This window comes from Talpa europaea, assembly GCF_964194135.1.
Source record: "Talpa europaea genome assembly, chromosome: 9".
In the NCBI taxonomy this organism is placed as follows: domain Eukaryota; kingdom Metazoa; phylum Chordata; class Mammalia; order Eulipotyphla; family Talpidae; genus Talpa; species Talpa europaea.
Genome location: NC_140076.1, coordinates 293,171 through 319,178, shown reverse-complemented (window position 1 = coordinate 319,178; position 26,008 = coordinate 293,171). Strand labels below are relative to the sequence as shown.

Below are 26,008 nucleotides of genomic sequence, written 5' to 3'. Positions count from 1 at the left end.
ACTGTACCCAGGGCTTGCATAAACAAAACAAACAAATAAATAAATAAAACATGCCTCTAAAAAAAAACATCTATTAAAAAAAAAAGATTTATCCATTTGTGCACACAAGAGCTGGGGTACAGGCCAGATGCGCGGGGGTGAGAGGAGTCACCCGAGACAGAGCGGGGGGCGGAACAGGCCGACTGATGAGATCCTCTGCGGCGGGGAGGCAGGGGGGGTCTGCTGCGCCCTGTGGGCAGCTCCCTGGCCGGGGAGCCTGGAACGCGTGCTGCAGAGGCTGCGGACAGCTTCATAGTGCGGTGCTTCACCCCTCGCGCCACCAGGGAGGCCCCTGGCCATATTTTCTGTGCAAAAATAAACAAAATACAAGAAACGATGATGACAATAAACTGTATAAAAGGTTCTTTTTATTATTGCATCCCCCCCCACCGCCACGCCCCTCCTCAAACTGGGCAAAGGTTGAGCAAAGTAAAACTTGATCCAAGCAGCAAATGTGACGACCACAGTCACGTTGAGCCTGGACGCCAGCACAGGCGCGGCGGGCCGGTCCCGCTCCCCCGGCACCTCGCGACCCGCTCTGCGGGGCGGGGCCGAGAGCCGCGGAGGGGCGGGGCCCGCCGGGGGTGGGGCCTGACAGGGCGGGGCTTACCGGGGGCGGGTCCGAGAGCCGCGGAGGGGCGGGGCTTGCCGGGGGCGGGGCAGAGAGCCGCAGAGAGCGGGGCCTGACGGGGCGGGACCGAGAGCCGCGGAGGGGCGGGGTCCGCAGGGGGTGGGGCCTGACGGGGGCGGGGCCGAGAGCCGCGGAGGGGCGGGGCCCGCCGGGGGTGGGGCCTGACAGGGGCGGGGCTTGCCGGGGGCGGGGCAGAGAGCCGCAGAGAGCGGGGCCTGACCGAGAGCCGCGGAGGGGCGGGGTCCGCAGGGGGGGGCTGACGGGGGCGGGGCCGAGAGCCGCGGAGGGGCGGGGCTTGCCGTGGGGGGGTAAGGGCCACCGAGGGGAGGGGCGGGCCGGGCGACGGGGAGGCGGCCCCGCTCGGCCTCTCCCGTTCTGGGCTCAGTAACGTTCCCCGACGCTCAGCTCCGCGGGGCTGGTCTGGGCTCCCGCGGGTGGCGACCCGCTTCCCGCGTGGTCCCGCTCGGCGGTAAGCAAGGAGCCACGCCGAAATCGCGCGCCCGCCCGCCCCTTTACTGAGGCGTCCGCGGGCTGCCCCGGAAGTGCTCGGCGGCGCGCCCGGAAGTGCTCGGCGGCGCGCCCGGAAGTGCCGGCGGCCGCGGCTTCCGCGCTCAGCGGCGCGTGGGGCGGGCGGCGGCGGCGGCGGCCGGCGCCATGGTCTTCCTCGCCGCGCAGCTCTGGCTGCGGAACCGCCTCACCGACCGCTACTGGCGGGTGCAGGAGGTGCTGCGGCACGCGCGGGTGAGTGCACGTCCGGGCCCGGGCCCCGCCGCCTTCCCGCCCGCGCCCGGCCCCCGCGCGCCCCACTCACCCCTCCCGTGCCCCCAACCCAGCACTTCCGCGGGAGGAAGAACCGCTGCTACCGGCTGGCCGTCAGGGCGGTGACGCGCGCCTTCGTGAAGTGCACGCGGGCGCGGCGCCTGAGGAAGAGGACCATGCGGACGGTAAGCCCGCTGCCCGCCCCTCGGCTCCCGCTGCCCTGCCCGGGGCCCTCCCCGCCCCGATCCCGCGGGCGTGGCGCCCCGGCCGGGCTGGCCCTGAGGCCCGTCTTGTGTTTCAGCTCTGGATCAGCCGCATCGCAGCCGCCTCCCAGGAGCACGGTCTGAAGTACCCGGCGCTCGTGGGCAGCTTAGTCAAGGTAGCGGAGATGCGGGGCCGCCGGGGCGCCCTCGCGCTGCTCGTGGTGGGCATTCCGCCTCGTCCGCCCTCGCCCGACCCTCGCCCTGCTGCAGAGGGACTGGCCAGCGGCGCTGGGAGGGAGCCGCCGGGCGGGGCGGGGCGGGCGCGCGCGTGAGGAAAACTCGCGTTGCTCACGCTGGTGATGAGGCTCTTGTGTGCGTGCAGAATCTTGCTTGCGTTGGGAGCAGGGTCCATTCTGCGGCTGGGGCTTTGAGGCTGCTGGGGCCTGGACGCTAGCTAGGACAGGGCTCCGCCTCCTGTGAGGCTGCCTGTGGGGTGTGTAGACCCCCCTTTTCTTCTCAGATTGGCAGGCGCTGGCCTGCGATTTCGCAGACTCTCAATTTCTGCCTTCAGGGTGTGTAAAATGGGCCTCTGGATTCCTCTTCCACGTTGATGTCCAGGGTTGCTCCCGCCAACAGCCCTATGGGTCCTGGTCTACCCCTTGCAGTGACATCCCTCTCCTCTCAGCCAGGATGGTGGCACCCTCTTCCCCCACCCTTTGCCATTGATCCTCCTCATACAACCCTGTCTTGTGAGGGCAGTGCTGTGCCTGAGGCTGACCCTCTCCCCAGTGCCAGGTGGAGCTCAACAGGAAGGTGCTCGCGGATCTGGCCATCTATGAACCCAAGACCTTCAAATCTTTGGCTGCTTTGGCCAAGAGGCGGCGAGATGAAGGATTTGCGGCTGCCCTGGGGGACGGGCAGGAGCCTGCAGGCGTGTTCTCCAGGGTGGTGCATTACCGCTGAGCTTCCCACCCCCATGGGTTCAGCTTCGAACAGGCCTGGCCCTGATTTTTCGGCCAAAGTAGCCACTACCTGTGAAGATCCTGTAAGTCTGATTTGCCTTGCTATGTACTTTGGGATGGAGCAGAGGCTGGGCCTTGCCCAGGTCATGCAAATAAAGCTGGTGTGGAAGCTACAGCGGAAGCTCAGTCGCGTCCATCTTCTTTTGCAAGTGGGGTGATTGCAGCAGGCCCCCGAGCACTGACCCTGTCTGCTTAGGGCTGGGTTGCCTGTCCAACTCCCAAATCCCCCGCCCGGCTCTGGTCCCACAGCCCTCCCCAGTCTGCAGGGACTTTTAGCAGGGACTTCTTGGCTCAGCTCCTCAGCCTCTCTAGCGCCAGCCTCCCGTCCCCTGATGTCTTGCTCTGGTGCATCATGGGCAGCAGGCAGGGCAGCTCTTCCAGGCCAGTGTTACCTGTCTCTGGGCTAGGCCACCTGGGAAGGCCTCAGCTGGAATCAACACATCCAGTTACACTGGAACATGCACCCCGCGTGCTGGCAGGACATCCATGCTCCCCACCACCAGGCAGGGTGTCCACACACGTACACACCCCTGCCTCCGCAGCCTCCATTCTGGCCTTATCTGTATTTTCAGCTTCCCTTCTCTGGAGTCTCCCTCCCTCTGGCCACTAGTCCACCTGTTTGTCTTTGTCTCAGGAACTCACTCCACCCTCCTCCAGTTTCCTCTGGTCAGGGCTGCCCCCAGGGCTCAGCCTCACACTCCTGTTCTCTGCTGCCAAGTCTTAGACCTGGTGGTGGTGGCCAGCTTGCTGGCAGCAGGCTGGACCCTGGACTGCACAGCAGCGCCCATGTGCCCGCTCTGGGCCCAGTGGCCACACCATCCTCCATCGGTGGCCAGCAGCTCCTGCTATTCACTTCAGTTACCTCATCCCGGACCCCACCTCCAGCCCCTGGTGGAGTCAGTGGCGTTCTGGCCACCTGCCGCTGGCGGACTTAAGTCTGTCCATGCCGTCTGCCCTGTGCATCTCCCAGGGGCCGAGTCTCCATGCTGGGCTCCTGGGTTGCGGGTGCTAAGAGCCCTTTGTGGGGCCCAGTGCAGTGCGCGCCATGTGCTGCCTCGGCTCTGTTCGACTCAGGGTTGGCCCCCGCCCAGGCAGGCCGGGAACGGTGGCCGGTCCTTGGGTTTCCCCGAGAAGAGGAAGCCCCCGGGGTGTGCGAGGTCGGGCGGCAACCTCCTGCCGCCCCTCGCAGGCCTCCCCCCGCGGCGCGCTCCCGCCCGCCGGTCCCGGACACTCCCGGGCCGCGCGGGCGCCCTCTGCGGAGGGAGGACCGCCCCGGACCTGCGGCCCCCGGGGCCGGAACTGACCCCGCGCCGAGTGCTTCCGGGCCGGCGCCGCCTCGCTCGTCGCCGCGGGGCCCTCTGGGTAATGAGCCCGCCCGCTCCGGCTTCCGGCGTGGCCGCGCAAACTGGCAGCTCGCTGAGCCAATCGTGGCTGAGCCGCCCGCCGGCCGAGCCAATGGCGCGCGAGGGGGCGGGGCGGGCGGCGTAAAGCGTTGCGAGGAGCCGCCTTGCCGGGAAGGAGCCGAAGGGAGTCGGCGGCACAAAATGGCGGCGGCGGCCGCGGCCGGGGCTCAGGGGCAGGCGGGCCCCGCGGCGGCGGCCGGCGTGCCGGGCCCGGGCGGCGCGGCCCCCGGGTCGCAGGGCGTGCTGATCGGGGACCGGCTGTACTCCGGGGTGCTCATCACCTTGGAGAACTGCCTCCTGCCCGACGACAAGCTCCGCTTCACGCCGTCCATGTCGAGCGGCCTGGACACCGACACCGAGACCGACCTCCGCGTGGTGGGCTGCGAGCTCATCCAGGCGGCCGGCATCCTGCTCCGCCTGCCGCAGGTGGGGGCGGCCGCGAGCCGCCGGGCAACCGCCGCGCCGGGCGGGCGGGCTGTGTGGGCGGCGGCGGGCGGCGGGCGGCGCAGTCACGGGCGCGCTCTCCCCAGGTGGCCATGGCTACCGGGCAGGTGCTGTTCCAGCGCTTCTTCTACACCAAGTCCTTCGTGAAGCACTCCATGGAGGTAAGGGCCGCTCGGCCGCCGCCTTCCGGCCCGAGCGGGGCTCGCGGGGGTGCGGGGCGCCCCTCGCGGCTCTTGTCCCCCAGGCCGCCTTTTGCCCCGGCCCCACCCGGGAACCCCCCGAAGCCAGCGGGGGCCTCCCGGACGCAACCCCGCCGCCGGCGTTGCTCTTTCAGCACGTGTCCATGGCCTGCGTCCACCTGGCGTCCAAGATAGAGGAGGCTCCGCGGCGCATCCGCGACGTCATCAATGTCTTTCACCGTCTGCGCCACCTGAGAGAGAAAAAGTGAGCGTCTCCGCCGCGGGTCGTGGGCGGCTGTTTGCAGTAGTGCTATTTTTTTTTTAAAGATTTATTTATGCATGTAAGAGCTGGGGTACAGGCCAGAGATGCGGGGGGCGACAGGATTCTCCAGAGGCAGAGCTGGGGCAGAACAGGCAGACTGAGGAAGCACACTGCTGAGGGGAACAGTGGGGAGACAGGAGAGGTCTGCTCCGCCCTGTGGGTTGCTTCCTGGCGGACCCAGGATCAAACCCACGCTGGGAAGGCTGCAGACAGATTCACAGTGCGGTGCTTAACTCCTTGGGCCACCAGGGAGGCCCTGCAGCAGTGCTTCTGGAGGAGATCCTGTGAGCCCGTGGCCTGGAGGGCTGGGCGCTGTGGCTAGTTTTGCTGGTCCTGTCATTGTCTGAATGCCGAGCAGGGTTTTCTGCCTTGGCACCCGACAGTTCTGGTGGGGACTGTCCTTGGCAGTGGCAGGTGTTTAGCAGCTGCCCTGCTCTCTGGCCACTAGTCTGGGTTATGCGGCTTGGGGTTGTGAAACTGTCCATGGTTGAGAACCGCTGCCTAGACCCTAGCCCAGACAGCTCGCTGGTAGAGCTTGTGTTGGCCCTTGGCAAAACGGCTCAGCGGTGTTTAAGGGGCATGCTTTTCTGACCCTCCGGTGTGCCTCAGCACTGGAGCCACACAGGGCGGGCTTAGCCCTATGCCATAAAATCTGGAGCCTCCACCGTGCTCAGTCGGGTTCTTAGGGGCACCAGCTACCTGCTAGTCAGGAGTGGGCGCTTGAAGTGGCACCTGAGTGAAGCTGGCTTGCTCGAGGGAGGTGAAGTGGGCCTCTGGGCTCTTCGGCTGGAGCAGATGCTCTCCCGTGGGGGCAGCCAGGGGTCAGCAGCACATGCCTTGTGTGATCTTCGTGCAGACCACACGCTTTGTCACTGCAGGAAACCCGTACCTCTTCTCTTGGATCAAGATTACGTCAACTTAAAGAACCAAATTATAAAGGCGGAGAGACGAGTCCTCAAAGAGCTGGGCTTCTGTGTCCATGTGAAACACCCGCACAAGGTGGGTGTGGCTCCGCGGCCTCCTGGGCTCTGTGGCTCCTCCCCACTGGGACCAGCGCTGTGGCTGGAGAGGGTTAAACGCACCCCACTTGGCTTTCTCCTTTTTATGATCTGAAACCGTTTATTTAGTGGCTTTCGTGTGCCAGCTGCTAGTTTTGATGGTATTCTTTTAAGGGCTGAAAAGAACATCTTTTATATTTGGTTTTATGAGAACAGTAATGAATGGTTTAGAGATCTAGCAGTTTAGAAGTTGGTTTTTTTCTCTGAACAGCTGGTTTTTAAAAGTCACTTCGGTGATAGACTTGTTTCCTCTTGTGGAGGAATCGGAGGAATCCTGAACCCTTTTACGTGGACAGGAACTACAGCAGCTTGGAGCCCCTATGGCTGCTCTATGCTGCCGTGGGGCCTTTCACCGTGTGCTCAGACACACGCTTGCTTTACACACACTTGTTCTTCCGCGTCTGCTTTCATTCCAATTTTAGTGGTGGGTTTCCTCATATCTTGTTTGACTTTGATGGTTCAAATTCTTCAGTTACTCTCCATAGCTGTAAGAGTTTTTCTTTATCTGTTGGAAGTGTTTCCTCACTGTCTTTAGTTTAAGCTGGTGACTGTGCTGACTGGGGGATGGGGTTGTAGGCAGGCTGATCTTACCTGTGGGAAAGGTGTTGAAGACGAGACGTCAGCTCTGCGCCCTGTGTGCTGGTGCAGCTTGGTCCTCCTGTGCTTGTGTGCTTCCTGGTTACCAAAAGGTAGCAGGTGTGTCAGCAAAAGCTCCCTCCAGCTGATCCCGCAGCTGTGTGACCAGAACCCAGCCCTGGGATCTAGCATGAGAATTTTTTGCTGCACGGACACCATCAAGTTCTAAATGCTGCGTTCTCGTGTGTCTTGGTAATAACTGCCTGACCCGTATCTTCCAGATAATCGTTATGTACCTTCAGGTGTTAGAGTGTGAGCGTAACCAGCACCTGGTCCAGACCGCATGGTGAGTTGACCTTCCTTGCTTCCTGAGGCCAGCCGGGGCAGTGCAGGAGGTGTTGGTGTGTGGCACTGGGCAGTGGGGAGTCCCATGACTTGGTTGTGGGCTGGAGTTGTCTGAGTGCCCGGTGTCCCTGCCTTGTAAATTCCAACCGGCCTCCCTCCCAAAATGTCAGGCTTGGTGTGACGGTAAGGTGGTGGGTGCTTGCTCCCCACCCTGGAGGGGAGCAGTCAGGGGACTTCCCTTTTGGGGGACTGTTGACTTGGCATGTCGGGGTCTTCCCCACAAGTGTCAACAGGCAAGTAGTGTTCTTACGTCTCCTGTGGAATTGCTTTTACTGCCCCTTTTGAGGCAAGTCCTGTGGGAGGAAGAGGGGTTAGATTGCGGTTCTGGAGCCTGGTTTTAACAATGCCTGTGCTAAAATTGAAACTTGAGGTACCAGTTTAGTGCTGGGTGCTTTGTCAGTTTTTCATGGAGTTAAGTGTGTACGGGTCATATTTTTGCTGCCTGAATTGTCTGGTGCTATGCCGTGCCTAACAGAGAACCTATTTTGACTTTTCTTTTCTGTACTCTTTCAATCAAAGGGTAGCCTCTGAGGGTAAGTGACTAAGACTTCTCCTCTACTGTCCAAGCGCTTTGGTGCAGGGACAGCGGCCGTCCTCAGCCAATCCAGTGCAGGCTCTCCACGAAGGCTGGCTCTAGATGGCGGTGTGCGCACGATAGTCTAGTGCCGGCCGACGCTGCGTGCTCTCTGGCGGTTGTGCTTCTTGTTAACCCTCTGTCGTGCTTTGGTAACTGTATTGATAAGAGTTGATAACTGTTTTCACTTGAATTGTGTCCCTTAAAACTGCTGTACTTGTGCACTAAAGATGCAGTACCTTTCTCTCTCCAGACGTTCTCTGGAGAGCTATACAAATTGGCTGATGGGAAATCAGACCTCAGTTTGGGATCATGTCATTTGTTATTTCTGGAAGTGCTAAAGCTGCTTTTTGCAGCAGCTAAGCACTGACACGTTCTTGTAAAAGGTGTGCATCTTTAAATTATTCCCTGGACGTTTTTACATTGTAATTTCCTTCTGATAGAGAGATAAGTTTAAATGTCTGTTTTGAGGACTTCGTATGTTTTTAGGACATAAGAAATTAACAGTTAATGTTACTTATACTGAATGTTGAGGTTCTTTTATCGCAACCAAAAAATTTACCGGTGGCTGTGTCCATAGAGAGGGCTGTGCCCTTGCCCTCTGGGGACACAGGCCTCTTTCTGGAAGGCCTCTGGGTGCCTGGAGCAGAGTCCCAGCACCAGGCGCCCCTCGGTTATCTGTGTAAAACCTTCCAATGAGAGGTTTCTGTTCGTATGTCACCGTCTTTGGGGGTTACGACAGATAGGGCAGGGTGGGGTGGGCTGGTAAGTGAGAACGCGGCCTGACCTGCTGGCCACACTGGGGATTGTTAAGGGCAGTGATTATGTGACCAGTTCCACTGTCTTCTCATGGAATCAATGTTTTGTTTTTGTAACACTGATAAGTTTAACATGAGGTTTAGTTTTACTAGTTTATTAATCTTGGAGAAGTATACCAGAAGAAAAATGTTGAATATATGCTCATTTTCAAATCCTTTAATGTCTTAAAAAATGCAAATGTTTTGTATTTTAGAGCTTCTAAAGTATGATAAAGTTTTAAATGTGCTAATTGTGATGAACTTGTAGTATTTTGTTGCTTTTGTCTGATTTTATGAATGTTCACTTTAAGACTCCTTGTTGAAATGGGACAGTTTGGAAACAGCTCTTTGATAAGCCTGAGAAGAGGACCCCTCTGGGTGCAGAGCCGCCTCCTGCGTGATGCTGCCGTGCACCCAAGGGCGTTCCCCTTGTCCAAGCGGACTCCCTCTGGAAGAAGAAGGGCCAGGCCGGAGCAGCTCTTCGGGAGAAGGGACACCAGCGGATGACCCACCGCAGAGCCTCGTGGGCCCCATGCGGTTCATTTGAGTCTGCCTGCTCCTCTGCGCTGTGGATTTCGAGCATTTAGGTTTCTCTAGTCCAGTGCATCTTGACCACTACCGTGGACGTTCTCTCTGAGCCACCGTGTTGTGCATGAGAGCAAAAGTCGAGAGGGAAGAGCAAAGTCAAAGTCGGTTCTCTGTCATAGCAGCAGTAGTCCCTGCGTTGAGCAGCTTCTCGGGCTCGTTCTCAGCGGCCCCCGTCTTCCTGCCCTGTACTCAGGAGCAGCAGGTAGCCGGTTCCTCCACTAACTCCCGAGACCCCTGGACAACGTAGCCTGAGTCCCGGCAGGTGGCGCAGAGAGGCGCAGTGGCTGTAGGTGACGCCGACGGGCGCCCACGCTGGCGGCCCCGTGACTCTGCGTCTGCTTTACAGGAACTACATGAACGACAGCCTCCGCACGGACGTCTTTGTGCGCTTCCAGCCCGAGGGCATCGCCTGCGCCTGCATCTACCTCGCGGCCCGGACGCTGGAGGTCAGTGCCTTGCCACCCCCGGCCCTGTGAGCTGCCCTGGCCCCTTCGGGTTATTGTCATCCGTGTTGGCAAAAAGCCGCCTGCCTGTTGTGGCTGGAAGAACTTTGTCTGCCATGAAGTGAAATTTTCCTTCACGTTTGGCTCCAGATCCCGCTGCCCAACCGGCCCCATTGGTTTCTCTTGTTCGGAGCAACCGAAGAAGAAATTCAAGAGATTTGCTTAAAAATCCTGCAGCTTTATACCCGGAAAAAGGTTCATCTCTTTATTTTTTTTCATGTGGCGCGTGAGTGTTTGACCGCAGACGAGCTGGTCTGACGAATGGCTTTTGGCTTCTGCAGGTGGATCTGACGCATCTGGAGAGCGAGGTGGAGAAGAGGAAGCACGCCATTGAGGAGGCGAAGGCGCAGGCCAAGGGCCTACTCCCCGGGGGTGCGCCGGTGCAGGACAACACCTCGGGCTTCTCTCCCGCCCCCAAGCTGGGTGAGTGCCTCGGCCCCAGTGCCCCGGGCAGTGGGCTCCTCCATCCTCTAGATTCATCTTGGCACCGAATCTGTCGCTGGTCTGAGCCCTGGGTAGGCACTGGAGTCGCCGGTGCCAGATACTTGGTGACACTGGAAACTAAACGGGCTCCCAAAGGCTTTCATTTCTATTGTTTCCAGAGTCTGGGGTGGGGGTGGGGTGCTTTCCGCAGCGCTTCTGTCCATCTGGCCTTCCATTGGCCTTCCAAGTTGTATAAACTTGGGGGAGGGTGGCGTGGACAGGTGCTGGAGTTGAGCGTTAAATGCCCAGTGCCTGGGAGGAGGTGGGGGAGAAAGACTTTGTCATTTGGGGGTGTGGTCAGGTGAGATCGAGAGATCCTCGGTCATTGGATAGACGTTGCAGGAGAACAGCTTTCAGATGTCAGGTTTTAACTTGCATTTGATTTTAGCGGAGTCTCCCAAAGAAGGCAAGGGGAGCAAGCCCTCCCCACTCTCTGGGAAGAACATCAAGAGGAAAACGGAGGGTGTGAAGAAGGCCAAGGCAGACAGCCCGGTGAACGGGTAAGAGGCCCCAGGGCCAGGATGGGTGTTGGGGTTCACTGGAGACAAAAGTCTGGTCTTTGACTGCACCACCCTGTTCTCAGCTTGCCCAAGGGGCGAGGGAGTCGAAGCCGGAGCGGCAGCTGCGAACAGAGCTACTCCAGGTCCCCATCGAGATCCGCTTCTCCCAAGAGAAGGTGGGTGCTGCTCAGCCCCCCGGGGGTGGGGTGGCCATGCCTCTGGGACCGTCACTCCTAACCCTGGGTGTGTGGGCGCCAGAAGGTCAGTGCTGTCCTCCCCCACAGGAAGAGCGACAGTGGCTCAACCTCTGGCGGGTCCAAGTCCCAGAGCCGCTCGAGGAGCCGGAGCGACTCCCCACCAAGACAGGCACACCGCAGTGCTCCCTACAAAGGCTCCAAGGTAAGGAGCTACCGCAAGACCAAGGACTGCAAGTACCCCGGCCAGAAGCCTCACAAATCCCGGAGCCGGAGCTCCTCCCGTTCCCGGAGCCGCTCCCGGGAGCGGCCAGATAACTCTGGCAAGTACAAGAAGAAGAGCCATTACTACCGAGAGCAGCGGCGGGAGCGCTCGCGGTCCTACGAGCGCGGGCATCGCTATGAGCGGGACCACCCTGGGCACAGCAGGCATCGGAGGTGAGGTGGGCTCCCGGGGGCTGCCCTGCAGCTCTTGGCGTGCAGATCTCGGCGTGTCAGGCCCTGTGGTACAGCTCTTTGGAAATGCAGCCGCTGGACCTTGTGATGAATTTGGAGATGGACTCAAGGCCGGGAGATGCCCTTCAGGCCAGTCTGGGCATGGCCCACCCAGGCACTGGCCCCTGCCAGGCAGCCTTGCGAGTCTGGACATGGAGCTTGGCGGATGCCCTGGTGGTGTGGCTTGGTGCTAATGACGGGCTGGCTCCGGCTCCGTGAGGACCCTCAATTACGTCGAACCAAGAGAATGACTGAGAACCGCTGCCTATATTAGGCCGTGCTGGTGTACGCATTTTACAGTTTCATGAGAGAATGGCCCAACAGCCCCGTTCTCTATGCGCATTGTAAATAAACGTGTTTGATACAAGTTAAAGCTATCTGTGCAAACTCAATTTAAATTGTCAGCTTAAAACTCGTGTGTAGAATTCGGATTTTTAAAACGTGAAGGCATTTAGACCTGTGTGGAAAGCTGTTTATTATTTTTTAAGATTTATTCATTTACACAAGAACCGGGGTACAGGCCAGATGTGCAGGAGGGTGAGGGGATTCACCAGACAGCCGGGAGCAGAACAGGCAGGCTGAGGAAATACACTGCTGAGGAGAGCAGGGGGCGCCACAGGAGAGGTCTGCCATGCCATGTGGGACCCTCCACCGCCGGCAGGGATGGAAGCAGCGCTGCAGAGGCTGCGGACAGCTTCACAGCAGGGCACTCAACCGCCTGCGCCACCAGGGGAGGCCCAAGCCGTGTATTTTTATCTGGGAGGCTGCGTGCTGACCAGCAGCTCTGAAGCGTGGAGTCTCCCCTAGACCCACGGCACCCGCGGCATACACAGTTCTCCCTGCCTGGGATGCAGGGGAGTCAGCGAGGCCTGCTCCACTGTGTGCGGGACCTCATTAACGCGTTGGAGGTTTTTTAAGATTGACTTATTTATACAACAGCCGGGATACAGGCCAGAGGCACGGGAGGGTTAGAGAATTCCCCAGAGACAGAGCAGGAAACAGAACAGGCAGACTGACAAAATATACTGCTGCTAGGAGTATGCACAAAATATACACCTGCTAGGAGCAGCGGGTGTGACAGGAGAAGTCCGCTGCACCATGTGGGTATCTCCCTGGCCGGCCGGGATGGAACCCGCACTGCTGAGGCTGCAGACGGCTTCATAGTGCTGCGTTCAAATCGCCGCGCCACCGGCGAGGCCCAAAGTGTTCGAGTTTAAGTCAAGCTCTGCCTGCCTGCTCTCCCCATGCTGAGGAGCCCCGCGGAGCCGCTTGGGGGTGCGGGAGGGCTCGGGTGGGGCCAGTGGCGTCCCTGAGGCAGACGCCTGCGGGAGCGCCTCCGAGCGGGCGGGGCCGGGCCGGGTACTCGCGGGGCTGCCCAGGGTCACGGCTGGCGGGGCAAGGTGGCTGCTCCCTGGGGCGCCCAGGGTCGACGGCCGGGGTGGGGCCAGCCCTGCCCGCGGGCTGGAAGCCCCTGGACTCGACTGCCCGGAGCCCCGTCGGCAGGGCCGCGAGCAGCAGGGGCGGGGCGCCCATCGGCCCGCGTGGCTCGCCAGTGACCAAGTCACAGCCTCCCGGGGGCCTGCGGGTGACCGCGGCCTCGGCGGCGCGCTCCCGTGCCCAGGCCTCCCGGCTAAGCGAGCGCAGCCGCCCGGCCACTTCCGTCGCCGGATGACGCCACTTCCGACCGCCTCCGGGCCCCCCGGACCTGCGGCGGGTCGTGGCGCGCACGCGCGGAGAGCGCCTCCGGGCTCGCGGGGTAAAGGGGCGGGGCCTCAGGCCGGAACCTTCCCCTTCAGGGACCGACCGGGCCTGCGCGCGCGCGGACCCGGACGCCGCGTTGGAGACGTACCGGAAGCGCTCGGCGCGCCGTGGTCCCCGGGTCTCGCGTCCGGTCGGGCGAGGCGCGCGGAGCCGGCGGGTGAGGTCCCCGCGCGGGTGTCCCGGGGGCTCGGCCGCCCGCCGGGGCGCGCCGGGGGTGGCGGGGCGCGTGTGCGCTCGTCCGGCCGCCCGAGCACGTGCCTAGCGGGCGGGCGGCGGGCGGGCCGGGCCGGGCCGGGCCGGGCCTCCTGACCGGCGCCCCTCGTTGCAGCGCCGCGGGACCGCGCGGCCGCGGACATGCTCCTGGGGCGCCTGGCGTCGCGGCTGCTCAGGGCCGGCGCCGCGGGAGGTAAGCGCCCGGGCCGGGAGGGCGGGCCGCGGGCCCTCGGCGCGGAGGCGACGCTGGGCGCGCCGGGCTGCGTCCCCGACCCGCGGTAACGGCGTCCCGTTCCCTGCAGGCTGCCCCCGGCCCCGGCCCGCCCCGCGCGGCCTGCCCAGCCCGGCCTGCAGGGCCCCTTACAGCGCGCGGCCAGCAGGCTCTTGTGGGGCCGACTCCCTTCCTGGCAAGGGGGTGCGTCTGGCGCTGGAGGAGGTGCTGGTCCCCAGGAAGATGTCCATCAGCCCCCTGGAGAGCTGCCTGAGCGCGCGCTGCCTCCTGCCCAGGCTGGATGCCGGGTCCCGAGGGTGCCCACTCCCGCCCTACGAGTGCCCACCGAGTCAGAAGGGCAGTGGGGCTGAGCAGGGGGGGCAGGCGGAGCGGGACGCTCCCTCGATGCAGTGCAGAAACGTGCTGAAGATCCGCCGGCGCAAGATGAACCACCACAAGTACCGCAAGCTCGTCAAGAGGACGCGGTTCCTGCGGAGGAAGGTGCGGGAAGGACGCCTTCAGCAGAAGCAGGTGGGCACCCACCCTCCCGGGACGGCAGGGCCCAGGACCCCAAGGCCCAGGACCCCTTCCTCACGCCCCATCTCGGCCCCTCTCTCTGCCCCGCAGGTGAAGTTCGAGAGAGACCTGAGGCGCATCTGGCTGAAAGCGGGCCTGAAGGAGGCTCCCTCGGGGTGGCAGGCCCCCAAGATCTACCTGAAAGGCAAATGAGCCGGGGCCTCCTCCCTCCGCTGCCCGGCACAGACAGCCTGCTGTAATAAATACCTGGGGGCCAGCTGTCTGCGCCTCCACCCGCTCCTGTGTGTAGCAGGAATCCCCCTGAGTGGAGCGTAACCGGCTTTTGGTGTTAGGGGCCTTCAGGCCTGGGCCAGAGGTGGGGGGAAGATCCGCAGCCTTTGTTCTGGGGTTCAGTGATCTTGGACCCAGGCTCTGCGGACACGCAAGCGTCCACGTCAAGGTACAGAGCCTTGGCCTGCAGTGGGTGGGGTGGGGCCAGGTTGTCCTCTGAGGGGGAGGGTGGCAGGAACACCCCTCAGTGTCCTCAGAGCTGGCCAGTGGCTTCCCACCCACCCCCTGGCACCCACCCTCGGGGGCGGGGGTGCGCAGCTCTTTTCCTGAGCCACCTGTGGGGGCCCCGGTGCTGCTGGTGTTGTCTCGAAACCCCCCTCGGCCCGCTGAGTTCTGGTCTCCCCTCACAGTTGTTCACCTGCGCCTGGCCTGAGCACCCACGAGCCAGCACACCCTGGGGGACCCTGGCACAGCTCCCCGCAGCTTCTCAGGGTGCAGTCCTGTCAAGGCGGCAGCGTGAGGCTGCAAGGGGTGCCTGAGGCAGTGGGTGGCCACGGCGGCCTGAGGTCCTACTCGGGACCCCGTCCACCAGGTGCCTGTCAGCCGAGAGGCTCCACAGCTGGGCTTAGGTGCCCTCCTGGGTGGGCAGGGCTCCAGGCTGGGCTTCAGCAACGGGGCTTCTGCCAGGCCTCCCCTCCCGGCAGCTACCCCGCGCGCACTGCCCTCCCTGGCTGATGGCCTGCCAGGCGGTCTGCAGCCCAGCTCTGGCTCGAGGGGCTGGGCCTCGGGCTGCGGGAGCCAGAGCCCAGCCCAGCCCCCTCCTGGAGGCTGTGTTCTTGGGGCACCGACTCCCTGGAGGGGTGCTTTCTGTCTGGGGGTTCCCCAGGTGTCCTGCTGTTTCTCCCGCACCACCTGCCACTCGGCCCCCTGAGGACAGGCTCCCTCTCCGCTGCCTGCCCCGCCTGGGCGCCTTCAGGCCCCAACCGCCACCTCAGAGGCAGCTGGGCTTGTCTAAACCTAGGTGGCCTCCCCCTGCCTGTGGGGCCTCGCCCTGCACCTCAGGTGCCAGTCAGCGGGCACCCTCAGCACCTATCCTGGGGTTTTGACTGGGGGCCTGGCCTGCCCACCTGCCTCCAGGCCCCCCTGCTGGGGAGTGCCTCAGGCCAGGGTTCAGTCAGCCTGTTTGACTCCAGAAAAGCCTGGAAGTCAGGCCTGTTCCAGGCTGGTCATTTGACAGCCGTGGGGCCGGGGTTGGCAGCACATCTGTTGTCCTTCAGCCAGCAGCTTTCAACTTTTTTTTTTTTTTTTTAATAACAATTTATGCGTCCAAGAGCTGGGGCGCGGGGCTTGAGGAGATTCGCCAGAGACAGCCAGGAGCCAAACAGGCAGACTGAGATCCATTGCTGGGGGAGCAGCGGGGAGACAGGGGAGGTCTGTCTGCTGCACCACGTGGGTCAGCACCCCGGCCGGGGATCGAACTCGTGCTGCACAGTCTGGACAGCTTCACGGCGCTTAGGCTAACCCCTGCGCCCCAGGGAGGCCCCTGTTTTTCAGCTTTTTGACCAAAGCTCAGACACACTGCTTGGTGCGCCCTCCCCTGGGGGTTCGGTGCAGGGCCCTGGCCCCCATGCCTGCCTGCAGGCTCCTCACAGGCTCCCACAACTGCTGGCCTGGGGAGAGTCTCTGCCCCAACGATGCCCCCCCCCCGACATCTGGCGGCTTGGTCCTCTCGCTGGCCCCCTGAAGTCCGAGGTCCAGGGCCTCCTGGCAGACCCACTTCCGAGCCCGCTGCTCTGCGCAGGGGCCACCCTCCAAAAGGTCTGAGGACACCCTCGCTGGGCTGGACAGTGCGGGCTTCAGTCCTTCCATGGGCCTGGCCATGTGGCCGCCTGGCACAGCTGGACCCTGGGCTGCAGGCCTTGGCTTGCCTCTGTGGTGCCGGCTTGTGGCTGAGTTTCCACTCCCGGCATCTTCCATGCTTTGCGCTGACCCAGTCCCTTGTCTCCTACCGTTCTGCTCCCCGGTCTCCGGGCGCCACGGGGCTCCAGCCACGCCCTGTGACCGGCAGGGGCCTTCATGCTCCACTAGGCGGCTCCCACCGCGTAGCCACGGCCCCCAGTTCACCGGGCCTTGCTGTGGTCCCGGCATTGGCATGAGGGGCGCGTGGCCTGGAGCCTGGCTGCGGGGCGTGTCAGGACACTGAGCGGGACGGGGTGGCCCCGGGAGAGGTCACCAGCCGGCTGGGTCTGGAGTTCAGATCAACCGGTAGCGTCCAGTGTGCTCAGCGTGGGGCGGCGGCTCTCCCCGGTGACCGCAGGCCTGCTGGGTGCAGGCACCGGCCAGAGGCCTTCACGGCAGGGCTATTGGTTGGCGCATCAGGGAGACTCCGGGCCCGCGGGGGACAGGCTGCAGCCACTGTGATCCCTCTCCCCCGGGTGCCCCACCGCCCCGCGGGGTTGCCGTGCCCGCCTCTGTGGGCTGAGGAGTCCGGGACGGAGAGGGGCCGGCGCCCCGGGAGGGCCCCTCAGGAAGGGTCACGGCCCCAGAGAGAAGAAAGGCGGGGGGAGGCTGGGCAGTCAGGCTACCTGGACTGGGCACAGCACAGCGAGCTCAGCTTTCCTGACCGTCGCTCTCCGGTTCGGGTCAGCTCTGGCTGCAGAGGCCCCAGGGCCGGGTGAAGTAGACAAATGTGGCAGAGCGATCGTGTTTATTCGGGGTTTCTTCTAGACCCCAAGGGGCCCACACCCACGGTCCCTAGGCCAGGGCCCTGAAGGACCCGCCCTCCCCCCTTCCTGTGTCCTGCGTCCCCCAGGCTGTGGCCTCTGACCAGTGGAATGTGCTGGAATGCAGCAGCCTGACCTCAGAAGCCTGGCGCTTCCAGCTGAGGAAGGGGGGTGCAGAGGTCGCTGCAGGGCCAGGGCAGGAGGCGGGAAGCTGGGCCCTGGGCGGCGGGTTGTGGGGGTGCTGCTTGGGCCATGGAGGGTGGGTCCGAGGGCCCTGCACCCCCATGGCCCCTGTGGACGCTCACCTTGTGCGAGTCGGGACAGGGTGCTTGGCACGTCTGCCCCGCGTGTCTGGCGTGGCCACGGGATCCCTCCCTCGGCTCGGCTGCGCCGGGGGTCCTGGCCGGCCCTTCTCGTCCCTTCTGTGGGGCCCCGGCTCCATTGATAACGGGTCTCGGAACCTAGCTGGGTGCTGGACGTGTGGCCACGGCTCAACCTCCCAGTGGGCAGCATCCCCGTGGACGTGCGCCCCAACGTGTCCCCAGCGCCCAGTGTGCCTCCGCACCCCGGGACCGGCCCAGCCCTGCGCTTGCCTTTGTGGGGAGCAGATGGCCCCTGCACCCACCTGAGCACAGCGCCGTGGGCCACGAGGCACCCCCTTCCTGGCACAGGCAGGAGGGCTGCGGGCCCAGCCCCAGCCCCACGCGGGGTCCTGAGCGGGAAGGTGGGGCCTGGAGCCAGAGGAGGTGGCGTCCTGGGAAGGGAGTGGGGAGAGTGAAGGGCAAAACCCATCTTCGCGGCTCCTCGCTGAGAGGGTCTCAGGCTGGCGCAGCGGACAATCCAGTGCCGCTGTCATCAGGCGTTTTGCTCACCCGGCAGATGGCTCCTCAGCCGACGAGCAGAGCCCCGCGCTCGGGCCGCGGCAAGCCAGTCTCTTGGCGAGGACATCCCGGGATGCCTGTGTTCTTGCTTCTTCCCAGCCCCTTGTTTCGGAACTTTGCAGCAGAGGATGGACGCGGTGCAAGGAGAGTTGTGTGAAAAGAAATCCTTGGCCTGTAAGCGGGTGCTCAGGCCTTCCGGGGCTCCCCAGGTCTGGGCCCTCATGCATGAGCGATACAGCTGCTCCCGGCCTCCCCGTCCCTGAGGCGCCGCTTGTTCTTCCTCCGCCTGGGGACAAGGAGAATTACGTCCACGGCAAGGGGACCCCTGGGGGCAGCCAGCCTGGCGCTCACCAGGCCCTTGACCAGAGACCCCAACTCCGCAGAGCTCACATGGTCCCTTACTGGGTGCCCAGAAGAGCAAAGTGCACGTGTCGGAGCCCCCCCGGGGCCCCATCTGTGCCCACCTGGGTTGGCGCAGGGCCCCCACGGTGGGCACCGGACAGCGGCTGGCAGTGCCCCAAGGATGGCGCACGGCAGCACCCCGGCCCACCCACACGCAGCCCCAGTTATCACAGGGCCTGCAGCAGAGATTGCAGCGCATTGTGGGTGCCCCCTCAGCAGTGTTTCAGTGGATCTGCCTGTTCTGCTCCCCACTCTGTCTCCGGGGAGCCCTCTCACCCCCCACATCTGGCCTGTACCCCAGCTCTTCTGTGCAAAAATAATTTTTAAACAAGAAAATCCACAAAGAATTGAAATCCGCAGGGCCTCCCTGGTGGCGCAGCGGGTTGAGCGCAGCACTGTGACGCCATCCGCAGCCTCTGCAGCGCGGGTTCGATTCCCGGCCAGCCAGGGAGCTGCCCACATGGCGCAGCAGACCCCCCCTGCCTCCCCGCTGCGCCCCTCAGCAGTGTGTTTAAGTCAGGCTGCTCCTGTTCTGTTCCCCGCTCTTCTCTGGTGAATCCTCTCACCCCCCGCACCTCTGGCCTGCACCCCGGTTCTATAAATAAATAAATCTAAAAAAAAAAAAAATGGAATTCTGCAGAGAGGCGGCAAAACTCAGGGATCCCCGTAGCGGACATGCCTGCTCTCGCCCAGGTGACGCTGAGCTGGTCGGCGAGTGGACGTGGCATCTGCAGGGCAGCCACAGACAGCTGTGTGCAGCCGCCCCCTGCCCGGCGCTGACCTGCTGTCTAGTCGCAGAGACTGGCGGCGGGGGCAGGGGCAGGAGCGGGCATCTGCCAGGGCAGTTCAGGGAGCAGACACCAGCCGGCCTGTGTGCCGGACCCCGCTGTGCGTCGGAGGGGCCTCGGGGCTCCCCCAGTCCTAAGGCTTCCTCGGGAGGGACGGGCTGGCCACCCCTAGAGCCGGGTCTCTCTCCAGGCATCTCCGCAGGGGCACGGGTCCCCGCGAGGCGCCTTCACGCCTGGGCGGGGTGGGGGTGCCCCGGGTGGCTGAGATGGGGCCCCACCCGCCACGCCGCGTGGGAGCCAGGGGCGCCTCGGGTCCTGACGCTGGCCAGCAGGGAGAGCCGCTGTTGTGCTGACCGCGTGGCCGGAGCCCGTCCAGGGCGCGGACTTCCTGCCTCCGGGGAGCTCGCTGCGGCTCCTGGCCTGGCGGGGGCTGCCCGCCCGGCCACGGGGCCCTTGCTGGGTGCAGCGGCCGAGCTCGCGTCCGTCTGGGCCGCATCCCGGGTGAGCCAGGCTGTCTGGAATGTCCAGGCCGGGGCGCGGCTGGTGGGCGCTGGCGGCTGCCCCGGTCGGCCCGGCTCCTGGAAAGGGAGGTGGCCAGGGCCCAGGGCCAGGCAGAGCCGCGGCCAGGCCAGTGGCTCCGGGTTGTCCTGCTCTGTCCTCCCGGAGGATGAGGCACAGGGTGCAGGTGCCCACCCCGGTTCCCGGCGTGGGGGCAGGTGGCTGGCCGCTGCCCTCTGCGTGTCCTACGGAGGGTTTTGGTGGAGGCAGCGGGCCCTGGCTGCTCACCGTGGCCCTGCTGGCCTCGGTGGGGAGCGCTCCCCTGTCTGTCTGACCTGCCGGGGTCAGGGGTCAGGGGCCGCGGCGGCCCTAGACTTGCTCGCTGGGGCGCTTGTGCGGGGCCAGGGCTCCTGCCGGCAGAGGGCAGCTCGCAGGGCGTTAGGGTGCGGGCCGTGCCCCAGGGGCCCAGCTCAGGACAGGGAGGGACGCCCCCCCAGTGCAGCCCGCGCACCAGCCTGGGCACCGCTGCCCGCCCAGCACGGGGTGGGCGCCCGAGGACACAGCTGGTGACGGGCGGAGCGGGCAGCCCCCAGCGCTAATGCAAAGCAGTTAGGAAAGCAGAGGGAGAGGCCTCGGGCCCCGGGTGGGGCTTGTTTTTCCAGAATGAAGGCCCCGGAAGGAGCTGCGAGGCCAAGCCCCGACTCCAGTTCAGGAAGGGGGGGGCCCACCGGGGGTCCACGTGGCCGAGGAGATGGGCCTGCAGATCCCGGCGGCTCTGGGGCTCCTGGGGGGCTGAGGCCCGGCCCGGCCCGGCAGGGAGTGGGGCCGAGGCTGTAACTCAATCCACGCGCTGTGGGGTTTTGGTTTCCTGGATGCCTTGAGGTTTGCCTAAGCAGAAGGGCGGGCCTGCGCGGGGCACGCCCTGCTCGCCCCGTGTTTATGTGAGCTGGTGGGGTTCCAGAGCTTCAGATCTGGGCCTCCTCCCGCTCACGGCCTTGGTGCTGGGAGGGGAGGGTGTCCCTTGCCTTGGGGTGCTCCCGGGGCACCTGGGCGGGTCTGATCCCAGGGACACCAGGCTCTGCCCTTGACTGGGGCAGGGGGCAGGGACCGCTCCCCTGGCTTGGCCCCTGGGTCCTGCCCTCCTGGCTGGAGGGCAAAAGTGTCTGGGGAGATGCAGCCAGGTGCGGGTCTGGGAGCCCCAGGTACCCCGTGCAGGTGCCACTCTTGGGTCAGGGCTGAGCCTCGGAGGGGGGCAGTCGTCTGGCCGAGCCGGCTCCTGGGGGCTGAGCCCTTAGGTGCTTTCCTAGCCTGGGAAGGACGGCGGCCTGGAGCCGCGCCTCCGGGTCGGGCTGCCCACCTGGGGCGTGTCCTGGGCCCATGCCCCCAGAGCCCCGGCCCTGCAGCTGCCCCAGAAGGGCCCCCGACATGGTGGACAGGCCCACCCGACATCTGGGACTGTGCCCCGGGGCGTCCTGCCCTCCCCTCCAGCGACTGCGGCCCCCTCCAGGACCAGAGCCTGTCGGACCAAACCATCTGGGACAGGGTGGCCGCGGCTGCCCCTCCCTGCCAGGCCCGCCAGGATGGGGGCGGCCAGGGCCTGGGAGCCAGGGGGGCGGTCTGTAGGCGGCCCAGCCCAGGGCTCCGTGATGTCACGGGGGTGCTGAGGAGGGGGAGGGGGCCGGGCTGTTTTTCTGGAGAGTTAGAGTGGAAGAGACAAAGCGGGGCGGGCGCCATGGAGCTGTGCTCCCGGGCTCTGCTGTGGAAGCTGGCGCTGCTGCAGAGTGAGTGCAGGTGGTGGGCGGCGGGCCGGGGCCGGTGTTTCTGGGCTAGCCCGTCTGAGCTCCAGGGGATCATGGAACCACCACAGGTCTGGGGGGACAGGTCTGGGGGGCCTGGGGAGTGGGACAGCGTGAGGCCCCAGGTTGGACCTCGGCTGGGGTCTCCTGGAAGCCCCGCGTGGCTGCAGGCTCCCTGTGGCCTCCAGGGCAGTGGGCACTAGGATGGAGGGGCCCGGGAGCTGCGGGGCGCCCAGCATCTGTTCCAGACCCCCAGCCCCGGGGCCCTCGCCCGCCCGGCTGGCCTGCTGACCAGCACATTCCTGTCCGGGCACCGGGCCATGCGCCTGGAGCCGGGGCTTGGACTGTGGGCTGGCGGCTGGCTGGTGACCCCTGACGTCTTCTGCCTCGGACGTCTGTGGGCACTGTGGGCAGGCTGTGGGCACCCCGAGGGCTCGTGGGGTGCGGCGCAGCCTGCAGGCGCCTGCTGGGGCCTTGCTGCAAGGGACACCCCTCCCGTGGGGTCTGACCCCCCCCCACCCCGGGGCTCCACATTCCCAAGGGCAGTGCTGGCCCGGCAGGCGGCTGTGAGGACAGAGTGTCCCCTGACCGCAGGGGCTCTGGCGCCCCACTCTCCAAGGGCTCAGCAGGGCCGGGGCACCCGGTGGGGGCCCTGCTGGGTGACCCCCTCCCCTCTCCCTTCAGGTTCTGCTGTCCTGCTGTGCTCAGGTTAGTGACCCCCTCCTCCCCAGCCAGCACCCCCTGGCCTGCTCGCCCCCCCCACCCCGTGCCTGCCCCCGGGGCGGCTCCTCCCCTAATGACCGTCCTCCGCCAGGGCCGCCGGGGCCGCCGGGCAGCTCCCCGGTGCCCGAGGTGGCCGTGCGCGGGGCGGCGGGCGCGCCGGCGGTGCTGCTGTGCCGGAGCCCGCGCATGGTGTGGACGCAGGACCGGCTGCGCGACCGGCAGCGCGTGGTGCACTGGGATCGCGGCGGCGGCCCCGCGGGCCCCCCGCGCCGGCTGCTGGACATGTACTCGGCCGGCGAGCAGCGCGTGTACGCGGCGCGGGACCGGGGCCGCCTGCAGCTGGCGCCCTCCGCCTTCCACGACGGCAACTTCTCACTGCTCATCCGCGGTGCGCGGGGCGGCGGGGGCGCGGGGCGGGGGCGCGGGGGGCGCGGGGGGCGCGGCGGGCGCGCTCACCGGGTCTCCCCGCAGAGGTGGACGAGGCGGACGCGGGGCTGTACACCTGCAACCTGCACCACCACTACTGCCAGCTCGACCGGACGCTGGCCGTCCGCCTGGACGTGACCCCCGACCGTGAGTGCCCCCCCCCGCCCCCCGCCCCCCCGGGCCGGCGCGGCCCTGACGCGCTGCCGCCGCCCCCCACAGCCCGGGCCGCCGGCGCGCGCTGGGACGGCGAGGAGCCGCGGCTGGTGGTGGCGCGCGGCGCGCCCGCGCTGCTGCCCTGCGTGAACCGCGAGCAGGTGTGGACCGAGCGGCACGTGGAGGAGGCGCAGCAGGTGGCGCACTGGGACCGGCAGCCGCCCGGGGTCCCGCACGACCGCGCCGACCGCCTGCTCGACCTGTACGCGTCGGGCGAGCGCCGCGCCTACGGGCCGGCCCTGCTGCGCGCGCGCGTGGCCGTGGCCGAGGACGCCTTCGCGCGCGGCGACTTCTCGCTGCGCATCGACCCGCTGGAGCCGGCCGACGAGGGCACCTACTCCTGCCACCTGCACCACCACTACTGCGGCCTGCACGAGCGCCGCGTCTTCCACCTGAGCGTCGCCGCGCCCGCCGCGCCCGCCGCGCCGCCCCCGCGGGGCTCGCCCGGCAACGGCTCCAGCCCCGGCCCAGGTGCGAGGCCGCGGGCGCGGCGGCCGGGCGCGCGCGGGGGGCCAGGCCGGAGCCCGGGGCCGGCCGCCCCCAGCCTGGAGCGGGAGCCGGGGGCTGCCCCGACGCCACCCCTCGCTCCCCGCAGACCCCACGCTGTCCCGCGGCCACAGCGTCATCAACCTCATCGTGCCCGAGGGCCGAGCCCACTTCTTCCAGCAGCTGGGCTACGTGCTGGCCACGCTCCTGCTGTTCATCCTGCTGCTCATCACGGTCATCCTGGCCACTCGGCAGCGCCGGCGTGGAGGTGAGGCGTCCGGGGGCCCTGAGCTGCGCCTGCCCGGCCGGGGGGCACAGGCCGGACCAGAGCTGGGGGGGGACGTCCTGCCCCCAGTGCCGCTCTCTCTCCCCAGGGTGTGAGGAATACGGCCACACGCAGCCTGGGAAGTCTGCGAGGTGAGTGCCTCCTCCCTGCCCTCCTGGGGCGCCCCCCCCCTCTCTCTCACACACACACACCCCCCTGCCCCTCCAGGCAGGACCTGAGCATGGCAGAGCTTGCCCCGACCAGGGGGGACCAGCCTCCCCGCCGGAGCGAGGACATCCAGCTAGGTGAGGCCCCCTCAAAGGCACAGGCGGGGTCCCGGGCCGGGCAGGGGCCGGCTCACCTGCTCTCTGCCCCAGATTACAAGAACAACATCCTGAAGGAGCGGGCCGCGCTGGCACACGGCCCCCCGCCCGCCAAGGACCTCGACTTCGACAGAGGTGAGCGGCCTGCAGCGGGCCCCCTGTCCCGGTCCCCAGGGCAGGGCTGTGGGTGCGCACCGGGTCCGCGGGGCCGACCAGGCGTCCCCTTGCTTCCAGGCTTCAGGAAGGAGTACTGCAAGTAGGACCCGGGGCCCTGACCGGGCCGGCTGCAGGTGGCACCTTCCTGCAAGCGCCCCCGGCCCCCAAGGCTTGCCAGGCCCCTCCAGCGGCTGGTCCCGCTGTCCTGGACCTGGGCTGGTGCAGAGCAGGCCTGCGCTGGAGGCCGCCCTCCTCACCAGCTGGCCGTGTACCCCGCACCCAGCCACAGCCCTGCCGGCCAGGGTACTCCAAGCCCTACGGCTCGGCCTCTGCGGTGGGGGCAAGAGACCCCTCTCTGCAGGAGCGGGGCCGGGACACTGCACGGGGACAGCTTCACCCTGTCCTGGCACAACTGACCTGCCGACACCCCTCTGGCTTCTGGCCCTTCCCCGCTGTCCACCCCGCTGGCCTGCTTCCCACCAGCAGCTTCCAGGCACCGGCTCCTGGACCCTGACCCTGACCAAGCCTGCTCCTGTACCGGAGTCCTGGGCTGGTGCTGAGAACGGGGAGGGGTGAGGACGGCCCCAGAGTGGCCGGTGCCGCCGCTCCTGGTGCCCCACCCGTGCTCCTCCTAGGGTGCTGCCTTCACAATAAAGACCACATCTGATTTCCAGGCTCTGCCCAGGTGTGCCTTCGCACCCCACTGCCCCAGGCGCAGAGCCGGACCAGGCCCCCAGCTGATGTCCTCGATTTCACCGAGGCCACTGCCCCCTGCTCTGGGCAGAAGGCCGAGGGGGGTGGCAGTGAGCATGAGGGCAGTCGGGCAGGAGGGGACTGCCCTCATGTGAGATGGGGGCAGGTGAGCCCTGGGCCAGGACGGAGTGACTGCTCTCAGGCAGCAGACGGCAGGGAGGGGACTTGGGGAAGCAGCAGCCTCTGATCCCCCAAGAGCTCCCAAGAGGGTGGGGGCAGCAAAGGGGGAATGTCCCCCCCCAGGACCCTGCAGGGGCCAGCGGGGCAGCCTCCTGGGTACACAGCAACCCCGCTGCGGTGTGGCCCTTCCTGCCAGGCCCAGGCTCCGGCCTCAAGCTCCGTGCTGCCCCCCATCCGGCCGGGGTTCAGGATGCGGCTGGGGCCCCCACCCGCCTGGGTGACCATCAGCCCTTTGTCCCTGCAAAAGCTCTCAGGGCAGCGGCCGTCTCCTCCCCGGGACACCCCCAGATGGCCTCTGGGGAAGCCAGGCCTGCGCGGGCAGGCCCTCTGCGCCGCGGCGTGGAGGCGACCGCAGGGAGATCCCTGGTCAGTCTGACACGGGGGCCCAGGGCCCGGGGCTGCTCACGACCCGGCAGGTGGCAGCGCCCCAACCACCGTCGGGCGGCGTCGCGTGCCCGGCCCCTGCGCGCTCGGGTCGTCCTGGAGCCAGTCCCGCCGGACCCCAGGCCTCAGGGCGGGGGAGAGCGGCGCCCGCGGTGGGGGCGGCGCCGGGCCGGGGCTCGCGGCCGAGGGCGCTGCTCCGGGCGCCCCTCCTCGGGAGGCGGGTCTGGCCGGCAGGCGCCCGGCGACCTCCCTCGCGGCGCGGCCCGGCCCTGGGCCCCGCGGGCTCCCGGCTAGCGGCTCGGCCCGGGCCCCGCAGAGGCGCGCGAGCCGGCGCGGCCTGGCGCCCAGAGGGAGCCTGCTGGCCCGCGGCGGGCCCGGGAGCCGGGAGCCGGGGCGGGCGCGTCGCCGCCCGGCGCGGGGCCCCCCTCTGGCCCCCGGGGCGCGCGGTGCCGGCGGGCCGCGGGGCTTCAGCCGGCCCCTGCCCGGGGACGCGCGCGGCAGCCCGGGGCGACACGACCGGCCGGGGGGGCTGCGGCCCGCGGCGCGTGTGGCCTCGCGCGTCCGGCCCGGGCTCCGCGCTCGACGGGGCCGAGGCGGGCGCGCGGGGAGCGGCGGAGAGACCCCGGGCGCGCCCCGGCCGCCGGGCCCGCTGCGTGCCCACGTCGGCCCGCCCCGCCCGCGACGTCCGCCTCGCCCCGCCCCGCCCCGCTGCGTGCCCACGTCGGCCCGCCCCGCCCGCGACGTCCGCCCCGCCCCGCCCCGCTGCGTGCCCACGTCGGCCCGCCCCGCCCGCGACGTCCGCCTCGCCCCGCCCCGCCCCGCTGCGTGCCCACGTCGGCCCGCC

At 66.4% G+C, this 26,008-nt stretch overlaps 4 protein-coding genes across 4 annotated transcripts; all 4 read left to right on the top strand.

Moving 5' to 3' along the window:
- The first annotated feature begins 1,303 nt into the window (after positions 1-1,303).
- MRPL20 (mitochondrial ribosomal protein L20) lies at positions 1,304-2,738 on the top strand. Its single transcript, XM_084241649.1, has 4 exons — positions 1,304-1,411; positions 1,504-1,614; positions 1,731-1,808; positions 2,422-2,738. The coding sequence occupies exons 1-4, from the start codon at positions 1,325-1,327 to the stop codon at positions 2,593-2,595; spliced, it is 450 nt and encodes a 149-aa protein (XP_084097775.1). The 5' UTR covers positions 1,304-1,324; the 3' UTR covers positions 2,596-2,738.
- Positions 2,739-4,198: 1,460 nt separating this feature from the next.
- On the top strand, positions 4,199-11,155 carry CCNL2 (cyclin L2; the record flags this gene model as incomplete). The annotated part of the gene is made up of 11 exons (XM_084243407.1): positions 4,199-4,483; positions 4,588-4,662; positions 4,836-4,945; positions 5,881-6,001; positions 6,918-6,982; positions 9,347-9,446; positions 9,594-9,698; positions 9,785-9,926; positions 10,375-10,486; positions 10,570-10,662; positions 10,771-11,155. 11 exons carry the CDS (start codon positions 4,199-4,201, stop codon positions 11,120-11,122), a joined length of 1,560 nt encoding a protein of 519 aa, XP_084099533.1. The 3' UTR covers positions 11,123-11,155.
- Positions 11,156-12,843: 1,688 nt separating this feature from the next.
- Positions 12,844-14,191, top strand: AURKAIP1 (aurora kinase A interacting protein 1; the record flags this gene model as incomplete). The annotated part of the gene is made up of 4 exons (XM_084244034.1): positions 12,844-13,093; positions 13,265-13,342; positions 13,452-13,891; positions 13,988-14,191. 4 exons carry the CDS (start codon positions 12,844-12,846, stop codon positions 14,087-14,089), a joined length of 870 nt encoding a protein of 289 aa, XP_084100160.1. The 3' UTR covers positions 14,090-14,191.
- A 7,000-nt stretch (positions 14,192-21,191) lies between these two features.
- On the top strand, positions 21,192-24,500 carry MXRA8 (matrix remodeling associated 8; the record flags this gene model as incomplete). Its single annotated transcript, XM_084244033.1, has 10 exons — positions 21,192-21,250; positions 21,512-21,648; positions 21,940-21,963; positions 22,070-22,366; positions 22,450-22,551; positions 22,624-23,088; positions 23,213-23,371; positions 23,478-23,515; positions 23,562-23,826; positions 23,926-24,500. 10 exons carry the CDS (start codon positions 21,192-21,194, stop codon positions 23,949-23,951), a joined length of 1,572 nt encoding a protein of 523 aa, XP_084100159.1. The 3' UTR covers positions 23,952-24,500.
- Between the last annotated feature and the right edge of the window lie 1,508 nt (positions 24,501-26,008).